Genomic DNA, 15440 nt, shown 5'->3' with positions numbered 1-15440 from the left:
GCTGATTCTTATCTGGAATAGGATGCTTGACATTTGTGGTCCTTTTTGTTCCACATGACCACAAACTTTAAGAATTGTAGAAGAGCTTTTATACTATTTGATTTTAAAACCAAACATACTGTTTAGGCTACATTTTTGGAGTAACTAAATAGGCAATATTACTTTATGAAAAAGGTTTGCAAATTTGTTGCTGGTGGAGAAACCTAACTGAGGATGTCTGCATTTAAGAAAATCTAATTTTTTTCTGGCTATTTTTAATGAAAATGTTAAATGTGGCATTAGAGTGTCTCTTCCCTATGTTGTTGTTCACTTTTCCTAGTCTCAGTGTTTCAGAGATTTTTTTGTTTGTTTGTTTAAAGCACATTGTGTTCTGCGTCCTAATTGTCTGTAGAATATTTCAATCAATCCCCTCAATCAACACTGTCTCCTTTCCAGAATGCATTTAATGTGCAAAACTCACATAAATCTTTGATTGCTAACGATCTTTGTTTTCATTCCAAAACACTTGACTTAATTTATGAAAGTTTGAACTTTGAGAGTTTAAAAAAGAGAGAAAAGTAAAACTTTTTATGTCTTTGAGGGGTTTTACAGCCTTTCTATAATCCTAGTTTGTGGATTTCACCTGTTGCAAAATATTTTAAGAACATATCCCCACGATAAATGAGGGAACAGTGTATAAGTTAAAGTGAGTTTAATACGTCACCCCTGTGACCTTTACAGTATACGGTGGCTTTTGTTGCTGCAATAGCTGGTCCTACAGGCCCAATTGAAGACATGATCCACAGAGGACTATGGGTAGTTTGTTTACTCATGTCTTGTGAAAGTGCTCCAGGAAAATCATCTCATATTTTCTTGATTATGTTTGTTACAAAAAACAAATTTTATTCAGGTTTGTTTTTGGATTTCCCACATAGATGAGAAAAAGGACATTTTTGTAGTTCTGCTTTTAATCTTAGATAAATAAACAAAGACATTTTAAAATCACAAGTAGGGAGGTCAGTCAGTGTGAAGGAGTGAGATCTCTAAAATATTTGTAGAACTGTGAGGGCTGGAGGAGAAAAGGAAGGGGGCAGCCTTTAAAAGGAAAACAGATCAAGCATGAAGTTCAGGGTGCTAAAAGAGGGCAACAGCCAGCAGAAACACCATTCACACACTTTAGTGAACAGAGCCCTAATTGTCCCCAGAGACATTACATTTACACCCTTTTCACAAGTAATGGACTCTTCCAAGCAGCAGCTACTCTACCATTCCTCCTGCTGTTGCACTGGGCTGATGTTTATCTCTTTAAAAGTCCATCCATCCATCCATCTTCTTGACCGCTTTGTCCCTCTCGGGGTCGCGGGGGTGCCGGAGCCTATCCTGGCTACTGAAGGGCGAAGGCGGGGTACACCCTGGACAGGTCGCCAGTCTATCACAGGGCCTCAATCACACACCCATTCACTCTCACATTCACACCTAGGGGCAATTTAGAGTCACCAATTAACCTATGAAGCATGTTTTTGGACGGTGGGAGGAAGCCGGAGTCCCCGGTGAGAACCCACGCATGCACGGGGAGAACATGCAAACTCCACACAGAAAGGTCCCAGCCGGGATTCGAACCGGGGCCTTCTCGCTGTGAGGCGAGAGCGCTAACCACTTGCGCCACCGTGCAGCCCTCTTTAAAAGTCACATCTTTTATTTATTTGTTCTAGTTATTGAAATTATTCAACAAACCTAAAAATTTGAAAAGTCTGACATAGACGACAAATGCCAGTAAAATGTTAAATTTTTTCTATGCCAAAACCTAAGTTGAAATACATTAAATAAAATATGTAGTTTTGCCTCGTCTGCAATAGCTTTTGACATTTATATTCATTTTTCGCTGCTTAAATTATTATTTTTTTTATTAGCAAGTGATCCGCATTTTAGAGCTTATTGCTTAAAAAATCATCTTTCTGAAAAGAATAATAAAAAAACACCTACATAATAAAGTGAAATTTGGTTTTTTTTTTCCACACACCACAGCTGATGTTTTCAAATTTCTGAAGATTTTTTTTTTTGTTGTTTTACATTTGAAACAAATGTACTGCACAAAAATATCTGGGTTAGCAACAAGGAGTTCAGCCATATGTTATCATCAACACCCCTATTGTCAACACCTTCTGTGAAACAGGCTGGCTCATCCAAGTGTTCACCCAACAGATTTGAAGAAGTGAAACTTTCCTTGTTATCACATTTATCCCACCATGAAGAGTGAAAAATGCCTGTTTACATGAGCTGCAAAGATGGAAGTTAATTAAAAGGAGTCGAAGGTTTCCCAAAATACTTGGGTAGGTTAACTTTTTTCCTTCCAATGGAATTTTTTTTTTTTTTTTTACTGTATTTTGTGCATTTTTGAAAATAATTTATAAAATGGATAAACTCTCAATAAATGGCACTCTATGCATGCATAGAGTTATTCTGTTTCCACAATTTCAAAAGAAAATCATATGAAAGTCTTGTGGTTAATATAGTGTTTCCCATTAAAAAAATCTATTGCACCAGTACATTTGTTGACCTGTTAGATGCCACAAAGGTGCTACATTTGTTTCTTACTTTTATTTTATTTGGTTTCCTCACTGACTCTTTTCTCCCTGAAAAAACTTTCCAAATAAATGTCATTGTTTGGTTTTTGTTAGCTTTGGGTTACTAGCTTAGCAGTCCAAGTAGCCAAACAGGTATCCTCTTTAAGTCACGTGACCAAGGAAGTTATAAACTGATTCTGGGAGTATTTCAAAATAAAACTTCCTTCAGAATCAGAAAATAAACTAAACAGAAATATTTTACGTCAAAGCAAATATTATTTTTTTCTGTCTGCAGCCCGGTACCAAGTGACCCATGGAGCAGTACCGGTCTGCGGCCTGGGGTTTGGGGACCACTGCTCTTAGTGGTGTCCCTCATAACTTTAACAAGACAAATAAATGTTCATTACAAAAGGTGAACACTGTATTTTTAAGCAAAAAGGGGATGTTTTGTGGAGTTTTTTAAGCCATACTTCTCCTTTTATTTGTGTCAAATTTAAACTTTTTATATTTACCCAGAAACCATTGCATAATATTTGTGTTCACAAGTAGATCCTATAAGAAGATTTTAATGTATATAAACATACATCTGTGTTCTGATCTCCTCTCTCAAACCTGTCATCCCCCTCAAATCATTCCATGACACTTAGTGACATTTGCTCTGTTGCCAAGCAACCCAAAATGCTGATAATCACAGATCTCAGATTGTGTTTCTGTATCTGCATGACCTACATGACAGAGTGCCAACACTTTTCATGATCTATTGAACCAGCAGGTTCTCAGAGCCGCTCTGCATCAAAACAGCTCATCACTAGCTGTTTTCAGTGCTATGATCCAAAAATGTGTATGAATCTGGTTCTGTTTTCAAACATGAGATTTGAAACAGAAGTGCAGTTTACTCAATGTGCCACCTCATATATACTGTAGGTATTATCACTGCATAAGAAGCTAAACTTCCTCCAACATTTCTTCCAAAACCCCTACTTCCTGTAACCCCTGAAGGCTCGCAAAGACAATTTGATGTCAGGTTTATTCATTTGACTGGATTTAGCTTTTTTCTTTTAGAAACAAATGAGTCCTTGAATACACAAAACAAAACACTGAAACAGAAGCTGAAGTTGGCCACATGTTACTAAATAAAATTCTTGGGGATTTTTCCAAGAATCAGCAGGAAAATCAAGCCTACCTGAGGGTCAGAGAGTCTGGAGATGTCTGGGTAGAGGTAGAACTTGATGCCATCGTAGGCTCCAGGCAACGTTACTCCTCTGATGAGCAGGATTAACAGCATGAAATATGGAAAGGTAGCTGTCACATACACAACCTGTAGATGAAAACACAGAAATATGTAAAAAAAAACAAAACTGAACTTTCACTTTTAACTTTTCAGTAAAACCTCATCTAGAGAGTAAAATTGGATTCCCATTTATTTGATTCTATGAGTAAATACAAGGAAAATTATTTACAATACTTTAGCAGCAAAACTAACTTCATAGAAAACCCTTCATCAAAATCTGACTTTTACTGAGCTATAACTAATATTAACATTTTACAAGATAAATAATTCAAGCTGTTTTGATTTTGCTTGTGTACTCAATATTTCTTTCAAAGTAGGGCTGGGCTATGTGGAATTATTTACATCTCAATGTAGTTTTTTTCATATCATGCGATGACTATTTGTATCACGATATAAACCAAATTAATATATTTTTCAGATTTGAACATCAATAAAGAAATGTGTAATCATCTGTAGAAGGTTTAGATTTAAATATTTATTTCTTGTCAGACTATCAACATAACAGATGCACTGAAGATGAGGCAACTAGTTTTTTTTTAAATAACTTAAAAAAAAAAAAAAAAAGCATTAGCATCATGCTAATGGTACATCGCGGTCACCAAATCAGCACTTTTGATTAAACTTCCTGTTGCTGCTTTCAGTACAGCCGGTTTGTCTTCCAGTTCTAACTGGCTCCCGTTAAAATCACCAGATGTTCTGCTGCTTCATCAGCCAAAACTAAACGTTTACACAGAGAAGGTTAGCAGAAGTGGCCGCAGGGGTATAGCATTTGTTTACCTTACCGCAGACGAAGGAAGTGGAGAGGTAGAAAAATATTACCAAACTAAGAGCCAATAAACAAAATTGGATGCAAACATTTATTCACCATGTTGCAACAAACTCTCTAACTTTTATTCACCAAAGAAAAAAAATGTTTGTTACTGGCGAGTGTCAATTCTGAACCCTTCAAAATAAAAGTCTATTGCGATAGACTCATTCCTCTGTCCAGAAAAATTTCTATTGCAATATACATCTATCCAGCCCTCCTTCAAAGCCATAGTTTTTTTTTCTTTATTACTAGTAAACATGTTCTGATACCATCAAATATTGACTAAGCTTAAAAAATGGGGCCCATAAAAACATCTACTAATAAAATTTGTCAATATCAGTGACAGCCAATCTTGTTGTAGCGCAAACAGTAACTAAGAATAGTTTGACTTTGCAACAGTATGAACCACAGGGATGTATTCCTCTGGTGGCACCATGTTAAGAAGCAGTCCTGCGGCATCAAATGTGCCCCCCTTTTTTACGGAACCATTCAGATTTTGCAGAACTGTGATCTACATCTCAAGATTCTTCGCACAAAGACTCTGGACTCTTGGAAGGCAGAGGTGGGTAACATACATCCACTGGCTTCTGGCACACAGTCAACGTCCAATTGAGGACAGAGCAGGACAGCGCAGAGGCAGGCCAGGAGCCTGAAAAGAAAAGAGTGCTCCTTTGGCCCTCATCTTTTTTAACAGGAGAAGCCCAGAGGAGGGATGCTGGCAGTGTGGGAAAATGTGCTTCCCTTTGAAGCACGCACAGGAGTGCATGAGTGCACACACACAAGCGAACACACACAGACCCATTCACAACTTCGAAGTGGGACTGTACCTACTACAAACATACACAAATGCACACATCAGTGCATGCCGGTTTCATAACTGTACCGCATGAAGCCTTTTCTTGAATGGTTTCTTCATTCGGACTTTAAGCAGGAGGAAGTGAACTTCCTAATCTATGCTCACAAAAGATCAGGTCACTTGAGCACCATGGGGCCGTGCTTTACTCAGTCATTCAAAAACCAAAGAAATCGCTTCAGTGAATAACATGAATATCTTTAAAACTTGTTTTAAAAGTTTTGAAATAAATAAAATCCTAATTAGGACGTCGTCTGAACAGTTAGTATGTGGCTATCCACTGTAAGCTCTCTTAATCCGAAAGAGGCCAACTAGGATAGTGTGGGAAAACTTGTTTCCTGCCCAGCTCATCCCTCCTTTTAATTTAAGAAATAAATCAGCTACACATTCTAACTCCCCCCTCCCTTCAATCACTTTATTTTCCCGGTGATGAAAAGGGATAGTATTCAATCTCTGCGTGAACGTTTGATGCTCGCCATGCTCTTTTCCGCCTGCTTTTGGTAAACATTTAGCCACCACAAATTTCCTAGTGCAACTTGCCCCTGCCTCGTCGTAAATTTAACAGCGGGGCTTAAAAGTGGAGAATGGCTGGCACAGCCAGCCAATAAAAGTAAACAGCCTAGCAAAGCTGGGACTGAATGAGCTGTAGGGTCTGCAGGAAAGAAAGCGCCTTTCTTACAACAAGCTTGCTGTAGTAAATTTATCATCACTGAAGAGAAGTGGGGAGAAGCGGCAGAGGAGGAAGTTGTGGATGTACTCTGCATGCTCCTCATGAACGCGCCACTTTCCTCCAGTGAATACAGAAATCAATCTTGGACCGACTGCTGAAGCTCAGCCGTGAAGAAGCATTCTGCCCCTTTTTTCTTCACGGCCAAACAAAAGACACTTCATGGAGATATAGGCATTGCTGCCTAGTGGTTTTTTACCCATCACATAGAATGTGAACCCATTAATTTTCCTTGCCCAGCCCTCCACTTCCACTGTTTTTCCAGATTCTGTCTCTATTTTTGTAGTCTTTCTGGTTCAGTGAGTCGATGAGCCGTTTTCTGTGAGAAACCAAAGAGAAGTGTTGGGTCCATACTGTCCTTCACGGGACTTCCAGTGGAGTATAAAGCAAAGGACCAAACTGGGAAGGGAAAGAAGAAGTAGATGGTACAGACACCGCTTTTGTTCTGTGTTTGTACAAGGGAATTCACAGGCTTTCTGGGAGAGAGCTGTTACCAACACTAGAGAGGAAAGTGTTGTGGCATCCAGCCATTTTGGTACACAAGACAACTCTTAAAACCGCTCCAATGAACAATCAGGATACAAACTACCTTCACCCCCACGTATGAAACTTTAATAAATACGATGAGAAAAATGTTTTGCTAGCATAAGTTTACTATCATTAACCCCCCCACCCACCCACCATCCCATCGAGGCACATCCAGCAGCAACATACATGTTCGGTCTTACCTTGCCAGTAGACTTGGGTCCTTTCCAGATGCAGAAGTAGCAGATGAACCAAGCCAGAGCCAGGCACATCGCCAGCTCCCAACGCATCCCACCCATGTGCTCGATGCCATCTGATATCTTCAGCACTCTGCGTCTGATTTGGCACAGATTTGGATATGATTAATGATTCACTATTTGGTTTAGGGACGATGACTGTAAGGATCAAAATTTCGTAAAAAGCTAATATGGAGAATCAGAGCTGGGCTCAGAGCTTCCAGGGACTCTCTGGGATCAGTCTCCAAGCGGTTACCTTTGCTGAATAAGTTATAACACTCAGGGAGGATGATAAAAAATAAATACATGCGTGCAGTTTCTCAGTATAAATAGTAATGCCATTACTTCTGCTGGTCCAACTGCCTTATATTTCCTTCCATTATTTTCTTCTGTTCATGTCAATCTGCAACATGACATTGCATCTTGTTAGGGGGGTGAACAGCGTGCACACTTTTTTCGAGTGGTGCAGCACTATGAATTGATTGAGGTTGAGAGAGTTTGAAGTATTCAATTAGCCACAGTAACAGCGAGAATATTCCATATGTTTAGCAGTTTAGTTATGAAGGAAATAAAAGTCTGAGATTACAAGTTTGAGTTACAGTATTTCAATTGGACTTCAGAGTTAAAAACACACTTCATGTTCTATCAAAGTTTCTGTGATCTGAACAAAATATTTGGAAGTTCATGTTGTTTACTTTTCCATTTGATGAACTTAGTTATAGGGTTAAATGCACTTAATAAGACCATAACATGAAAATGCTACATTTTGAGCTTTGTTTTATACTGTTCATTCCTCACTATAAACAACTCCAAAATGGTATTTTGATCCGTTCTCGCATTTCTGAGTAATACTCTAAAAAGTGCTCTCTCACCAGTAGCCCTTCCTATACCTACGAAAATGAGCAGGTTCTCACGTGCTGATGTCACAGGATGAGAACCGCCCCCCCCAGGAAGAGTCTCTTCCACTTCCAAGCTGACACTAAAGCTAGCAGCTCGAGCTAGCGGTGATCCGCTAGCTTCCCGCCAAATTTTTGGGATTAGTGCCCCAGCTGCACTGTAAGTATATCAATATTTTTTTTAATTTGATGATTTTTTTCGCGCTGATGAGGCTGGCTCTATGAGCGAAAGGCGGAGCCTCAGAGATCGAGTCGTTTTACTTCCAGGTATGAAGAGAAACAGCAAAAATAACTAATATTTAATAAATAATTGGTTTATTAGTGTTCCAAAGGTAATGTATGATCATATATATGGATATAATTTACTCTGAAAGACTTAAAAAAATCATGATATGGCTCCTTTAAGATTTTTTTTATTTTTATTGATGTGCAACAGATATTTAAGGTCAATCATTTCAATCAATTTTGTAAAACTGATAGAAAAGTAATCTAAATGTTGACATAAAGCCACTTTTCCTATGGTAACACAAACTGCTCCTTTTCCTGGTAACTAGTTACTTTTATTAAAGAGTAACTCAATTACTAAGTCCATTATTTTTTGAATTAAGCATTTAGTAACTATAATTTTATACTTTTTTAAAGGAGCGTTCCCTACACTGATGGTGAATCAAGAGCGCATTTCCTGTTTACTGAAGTGTAACCAGGCAACCGCATTAATGGAGGCAGGGAATCAGAAATCTGTGCCACAGAGCCACATGGCACAGCCAAGTCTCTGACATGCAGTTCACCTCCAGGGCTCCTGACCAGCCATTGACCATTGTGACATGTATTTGGTGGATGGCCACAGTCTCAGTCCAAACAGCTCCTTTACTCCACCCAGGTTAGCTAACAGGGGAAGATGTGTGTGCAAGACACACTTTTTGTCTTTTTCTGGGTTAATAAATATATATTTTTAACCCTTTAAAGCTGGGGCTCCAGTTTTTATCGTCTTTGATTTACTGTAACTTTTCACGCTTTTCTTCTCCAGAATCTACTGGATTGACTGTGTTGACTATATTCAAAATGAGAATACACAAAACATTAGTATATACAATCAATATTAATTTCTTGAGTTTTTATATTCAGTTCTTGTAATATTATATATATTTTTTTACGAAAATCAATTACTTTTTAGTGATCTGCCCAGGTTGTGTCTGTACATTATGTCCAAACATACTAAAAACAGTAAATACGACTGTGGATTGTTGCTTAGAGTCTTACTTTTTAATATAATGTTTGTTGCTATGTGTGTGTCTTTTTACTGGATGTATGAAAATTGAAATTATTTGTATTAAATCACCATAATTTACACTTGTATTTAGAACAGCAGATCAGAATAAACAAAACTGATAAAAACACAACAATTTAGATAGAAAGAAATTATGTTTGTCATTTTATTTTATTTTTTTCTCAATCTCCTTCCTCAGCAGTAACATAAATAACATCAAAAACAAAAACATTACGGTCTTTTTTTATCATTTGAGAATAAATCCTGTACATTTTCTCTACAGTTTTTCCATCCTCAAAGTACTGCAACAACTTATGTTCTAAGTGTTACATTTTGGTGAAAAGTTGATATCAAAAGTTGTTTTTCTCCACGACAGAATCAGCTGGTTCACGTTGATTACATCCACACTTAAGCTGTGCAGAGCTGCAAATCAGTACTAGGCTGCTTTTCTCTGCATCAGAATCTGCTGGAGTTATGTTAATTAACTGTTAAAGAGTTACCATAACCAAAAGAATGTCATTTTCTAATTTGTTTTTTCAGAACTTATGACAGCGTGTGGAACTACAGTCTCAATTTTTGAATGAAAAAAAAAAAAAAAAAAAGCACTCGCTAGTTTATTTTGAAAACAGGAAGCTTCACTGACACTTTATTTTGAAGATTTGCTTACTTCCGGGGAAAGTAACATTGCACATTTGACTTTGTTTCAGTTCATAAAATGAAAATCCAACATTATTCTGTATTTCAGAGCAATAAATGTGTTGTTCCCGAGTAATATTTTACTACACTCTACTATATTTTGAAAGATAGCAAATCAGCGTTCTTGAACGTCGCAAATATTCAGGAGCAGATCGCGGTTGTCCTAGAGATCAGATACTCGTTACAACTCTAACAGTAAACAATGCCACCCCTTAAATATAAAACAAGCTTAACATTTTTTCAAAAAATTTAGATCACCATAAATTACACTGCATAAATTAAATACCTACAAATACAGCAAAATAGAGGTTTGCTATAAGTAGAGGTGCTCAGCGTCCCCAAATTCGTTCTCTGGCACAATCCTCACAAACGTTGGTCAGCGTCTATTTCTGCCACTAACATATGGTAGCTGGCATTTTGTCTTTATCTTCCAAAAGGGTTAAGTGTATATTTTTGGCCCCGATTGGATTTTTATATAACCATTACACAGCTAAACTTTAAAAGATTATGAGTTCTAGACTTTAATAATGAGTTTTTTAAGGAGATAGTTTTACAACTAGATCTGAGCCAGCAATGTTAATGTGGCTGCTGGCAGCAGGACAGGAAGTGTGATCAGCATCTCGCACTGACTGGGCCTGATCCGCTGCCACATTCACGACTCTAGCTGGGAGAGTCGGCCTAACATGGCCCGCTGACACTCAAATATGAAAGGGGATGACTAATTATTGGGGTAAAGTCAGGGAGGGGGGTGTTAAGCTCAACTGTGGCAAAAGGACATGGTTACAGCTGATTCTGTCATTTGGTTTGACATTTTAAAAACAAGGAGGAAAACTATGGAGCTAAATTGAGGCCAAAATTCTTTGAAACCCAAATAAAACAACTTTAAAAAAAATGTGGGGGTTTGGCCAAAAACAAATTTTTAAATATTCAAAACTTTTTGCTATTTTAAATTAAACTTAATAATTTTCGGTATCAAATGTTCTGTTTTTTATGTTAGAAAAGTCCAAATTTTAACTTCAAAACTTTTTGTTCAGTTTCAAATCTTTTTTTTTTTTACTTTCAACCCTTTTTAAATTTAATTTTTTATTTTTTTGGTTTTCAATCTGAAAATTTCAGTTCCAAAACTTTTGGCCCTGTTGTGCCGCATTGGGGCGGAGCTAACATGGAGGACCAATCAAAATCGATGAGGGTAGTAACTTCAATCCCGGTTCATTCACTGACTCTAAGAACTTGGGTAATTATGGTCAGAAAATGGCTGTTTAGTCTGTATTATCATAGTCTAGAGTTGTCCCAAGACGGGCGTAAAAGGCAGAGTTTACTGCGCGTCCCCGTTCTAACCCGTACAAAGTGCCATCTTATTGTGCTACATGCAGGCGTAGAAAACGTCCTTATGCTTGCAAAAAATGTCTACAACACTGTTGGAGCTACTGTTGTCTCTCGTGGCCTAATGGCTATAATGCTCGCACTTTAACTTCTTCTCATGTAGGAAATGTGAGTTTAAGACCCACAGTAAACACACAGTTTCTTCATGTTTCGAACATTTTGAATGTTTTGGGCCAAACACCAACATTTTTTTCAAGTTGTTTTATTTGGGTTTCAAATAATACTGGCCCCAATTTAGCTCCATAGAAAACAAGAAACATTTTAAAAAGTGTACTTACTCCCAGAACTCAATGACTGGAGACGTTGCGTTGGGGTTTGTGATGTTGGTGGCATTTTCTCCATAATAATCAATGCAGTTTTCTATAAATGCACAACAGTTTGTTACTTACAGGATGTAGATTTTCCCTGTTTGATGTCAAAATAAAAGCCTTCCTTCCTAATTGAAGAGTGTCCTACCTGTGTTCCAGTAATGGCCACAGCCAGCCCATGGCAGCTCAGTGGTGAAGCAGTTGAAGAGGTAAAAAATGGCCCAGGCTAATATCACTATATAGTACACGTTCAGATGAGCTTCAATCACCTGCGTTGCATAGCCAATGCCTGAAAAAAACCCAAAGATAAGCTTTTAAATGGTACTTTGTGTGTGCTCTCTTTGGGAACTCCTAATTTTTTATTTTTTATTTCATTTTGACAACCTAAATCCAGAATGTAAGTCGTAAAAAGTTCAGTTTGAGAAAAGTTTTATGAAGTTCTGTCTCACCCTCAAAAAGCGGGCAGACTTTCCTCCAACAGGTGATGCCTCCCTCGGTGGTGAACTGACCCAGGGCCGTCTCCAGGAAAAACACGGGGATGCCGCAACACACGAAGAAGATGACGTAAGGGACAAAGAAGGCACCTTTGTAAAGACCAGTACACACAATAGGTCATTATATTAAAAAAAATGATGGCTGATTGCACTGTCAGCACCACACTGTGCAACTTTAAGAGGCCTGATGAAATAAAAACCTGCTTATATGATATTTTATTACTGATTTTTCAGATTCTTTACACTGTCAACTAAAATTTGGATTAAAAAATCTTCAACTGAAAGACGTGCTCTCTTATTTTTGGACACGAAGGAAAACTCGCCTCCTCCGTTCTTGTAGCAGAGGTACGGGAACCTCCAGACATTTCCCAGCCCGATGATTTCTCCAGCAACTGAAAGGAAAAACTCGATCTTGTTGTTCCACTGGCCCCTCTCATTGTACTCCCTGTTGTCCAGACTGGAGCTGGACCCTTCCGGGTCTCTGCCATCCTCTGGTTTTCCGTTTATAACGGGCCCACTCTTCTCAGCTGTCATGACGCTCAGGCAGCCTGCTGAGAGAGAGAAAAACCAGCAGACAAAAGGTGAAGCTGAAATCCTAAAGAGGATTCTGGAGTGTATCTCGCCTGACACATTCAAATCTCAAAGACTGTTCAAAACACACAAAAAATGGCAAAACAATGTCTTTTCAGTGAAATATAAATGCATAAAACCACCTAAAAGAAGCCAATAACTGGTTGTAATTTGAATTTTAGCTTAAAATAACATATCCTTATCTGATGTACTAAATTCATTTATAAATTAAATCAAACATTTATTTTACATAAATAAAACATTATACATGCACACATTGTACTTTAGTTAAAACAATAAGCCATTTTTAAACTTAATTTAAACAAATTAATGATGTAAAAAGAAAGAATTCTCTTTTTTCATTAACATAAGTGGTGAATCTTAAGGTGGTAAAATAACAGGACTTAATATGAAGAAAGTTGAGTATGCAAACTCACCGCTCTTCTTTTAATGAACAATAAAGCTCTTCTTGCCTCCAGCGATGATCCGCCTGAACAACCACCTTTATTTACACAAACGCAGAGTGGTTATAGTCTGATCAGCAGAGAGCAGGGGAGAAAAATCAGTGAAGGAAAAGGTGATCTGCACCTGCAGCTTTCTTCCTGTTGACCTGTTTCTAAGGAAAAGGTGGCAGAGGGATGGTGCTGAGCGTGCGCGAGGCGAGGGATAACCTGCGACTGCGCCTCCACTCTGCGAGCGGGCTGCTCTCAAGCGCCTGGACTTGGATAAGAGCCACGCTGCACGCAGCGCTGCGTTACCAGGGCGCGCAGAGCCAGCGCGGGGTGGCGCGGTCACAGCGCGGGGAAAGCTGATGCCCTCCGAAACAGGCGGTAATAGGAAATAAATAATAGTTAAATGTTAATCTACATCGAGGAGGTTATTAAACAAGAAAACTTTAACTTGCTCCATCAATTTAAGCAATAAAGTTTTGACAAAAATATGTTTTGCTGTAAATATAAATGTACTTATATCCGTATATGTTCTACTTTAGTATTAACTTTTAATGTTGATTTGCTAAAGATAACTAAAAAAGTAGAACCCAAACATGTACTTTTATTCTGAAGGGGAGGGGCGGGGTGAGTTTTTCTTGTATATTTTTCTTTTACTGACTTTTCAGTTTTCTAAGTAATTTGTTTTATATTTTCTAAGCTCAGTTTTTTAAATAAAAATTAAAATTGTTTTCGCACATAAAGCTAAAGTCAGCTAGCTTGATGCTAACGTTTAATGGAATTTTCCAAAGGGTGGCTAATGCACAGATTGTTTTCCTTAAAAAAAGGCCACATATTAATTTGCGATTAATCGTGAGTTAACTCTGGAGAAAATGTGATTAATCGCAATTAACAATTTTAATCGCCTGACAGCTCTAGTATAAATGTGTAAACTCAAAATGAATATTTGAAAGAATTTTAAAAAATCGGAGTCTAATCAATCCAGGCTCTTGTGAATCGAATTAAATCGTTTCTAGAAATTATAATCAATACACAGCCCTAATTGACATAGACCAGAGGTCTGCAACCTTCAACACTTACAGACATTCAGGTCAATTTTTCATGGACCAAAACCCAGCTGGAGCCACAAAGGCCTCCTTTAGAAAATAAGACACAAATTTGTATTTACTTGCTACCACAATGATGAATAAAAATTGACTTCTTTTTGTATGAATAAAACATAAAAAATAAAAAGAGAAAACAGGAAACAGTTTATGACTTTTGACAGAGGTTAACATGATTTCCTTTCAAAATAAAAGGCACATAGATTCAGCTCATGCTGCCGATATTGTAGCAGGTAATGTCAGCATTGATTTAAAAGCCTCAGGTTGCAGACCCCTGACATAGACAAATTATTTTGATTTGTTAGTTTATTTTTGGTTCTTTCTCATCTTTGTTCCTCGTGGTTGTAAATCTTAATGTTTTAAATTTGCATCTTATTTTGTAGTTCTGTCCTGTTTGCCTTATTTCCTGTTGGTGTGCAACAGCTGAGTTCTGTTCTTCATTTCCAACAGTCTTTTTTTTCCTAAATCCATCCCTCTCACAGCACACGGACGGGCACCCTGTGTTCCTTGAATCTATGCCAGATCCTTGTCAACTATTTGTCCCAAGTGCTTGTCAGTCACACTTTCCTTGTATTTACTAATGTTCATTAGTTTGTTTCTGTTTGGCAGTGTCTTTTTCTGTTCTTTTGGCACCTTCGTTTTTTTCTAGATCATCTATCCAAGCTGTTTAATCTTTATAGATTCAATTGAAATAGTTCAATTAAATTTAATTTTATTCATATAGCCCAATATCACAACACGGCTTCATACCGGTTACTGTCCAAAACACATAAAATCACCGCGAAGATATAAACAATAGCTGATTGCTAAAGTGAATTGAAAAGACTAAACTAAGCTGGGGATCCCTGTCTTTAGACTCTCCTCTGTAAATAAAAACTCCTTTAAAAAAAGGAAAAACAGATTCTGGGAAGAAAAAGAAGAAATTGTTGCCCTTAGTTGCTTTTATTTTAGCTTCCATACGTCCATCCACCCATCCTTCTATCCATCTGTCGATCCAACCATCCTTCCATCCATCCGCCCATCCTTCCATCCCTCCATCTCTCCATCCCCCCATCCTTCTATCCATCCGTCCATCCCTCCATCCATCTGTCGATCCGTCCATCCACCCATCCATCTGTCGATCCGCCCATCCTTCCATCCATCCATCCATCTTTCCATTCATCCATCCGCCCATCTGTCGATCCATCCATCAATCCATCCATCCATCCATCCATCCATCCATCCATCCATCCATCCATCCATCCATATGCCTATCCTTCCATCCATCCATCCATCCATCCGTCGATCCATC

At 38.0% G+C, this 15440-nt stretch overlaps 1 protein-coding gene across 2 annotated transcripts in view; it reads right to left on the bottom strand.

Annotated features, from left to right (window-relative positions):
* The window catches only part of slc6a11b (solute carrier family 6 member 11b), a 28843-nt gene extending 15504 nt beyond the window's left edge, over positions 1-13339 (bottom strand). The window contains exons 1-8 of one of the 2 annotated variants that reach the window (XM_024269300.1): positions 13186-13339; positions 13035-13099; positions 12351-12578; positions 11983-12117; positions 11682-11822; positions 11504-11585; positions 6951-7083; positions 3727-3861 (exon numbers count right to left, since the gene is read on the bottom strand). In XM_024269300.1, the coding sequence (XP_024125068.1) occupies positions 3727-3861; positions 6951-7083; positions 11504-11585; positions 11682-11822; positions 11983-12117; positions 12351-12561 (837 nt within the window). In that variant the 5' untranslated portion in view covers positions 12562-12578; positions 13035-13099; positions 13186-13339. The remainder of the gene's footprint in view (positions 1-3726; positions 3862-6950; positions 7084-11503; positions 11586-11681; positions 11823-11982; positions 12118-12350; positions 12579-13034; positions 13100-13185) is intronic. The other variant, XM_024269301.1, reaches the window with a different exon arrangement.
* Between the last annotated feature and the right edge of the window lie 2101 nt (positions 13340-15440).

This window comes from Oryzias melastigma, linkage group LG5 (assembly GCF_002922805.2).
Source record: "Oryzias melastigma strain HK-1 linkage group LG5, ASM292280v2, whole genome shotgun sequence".
Taxonomy (NCBI): domain Eukaryota; kingdom Metazoa; phylum Chordata; class Actinopteri; order Beloniformes; family Adrianichthyidae; genus Oryzias; species Oryzias melastigma.
The sequence above is the reverse complement of the archived record's forward strand: the minus strand, read 5'-3'. Positions and strand labels throughout refer to the sequence as shown.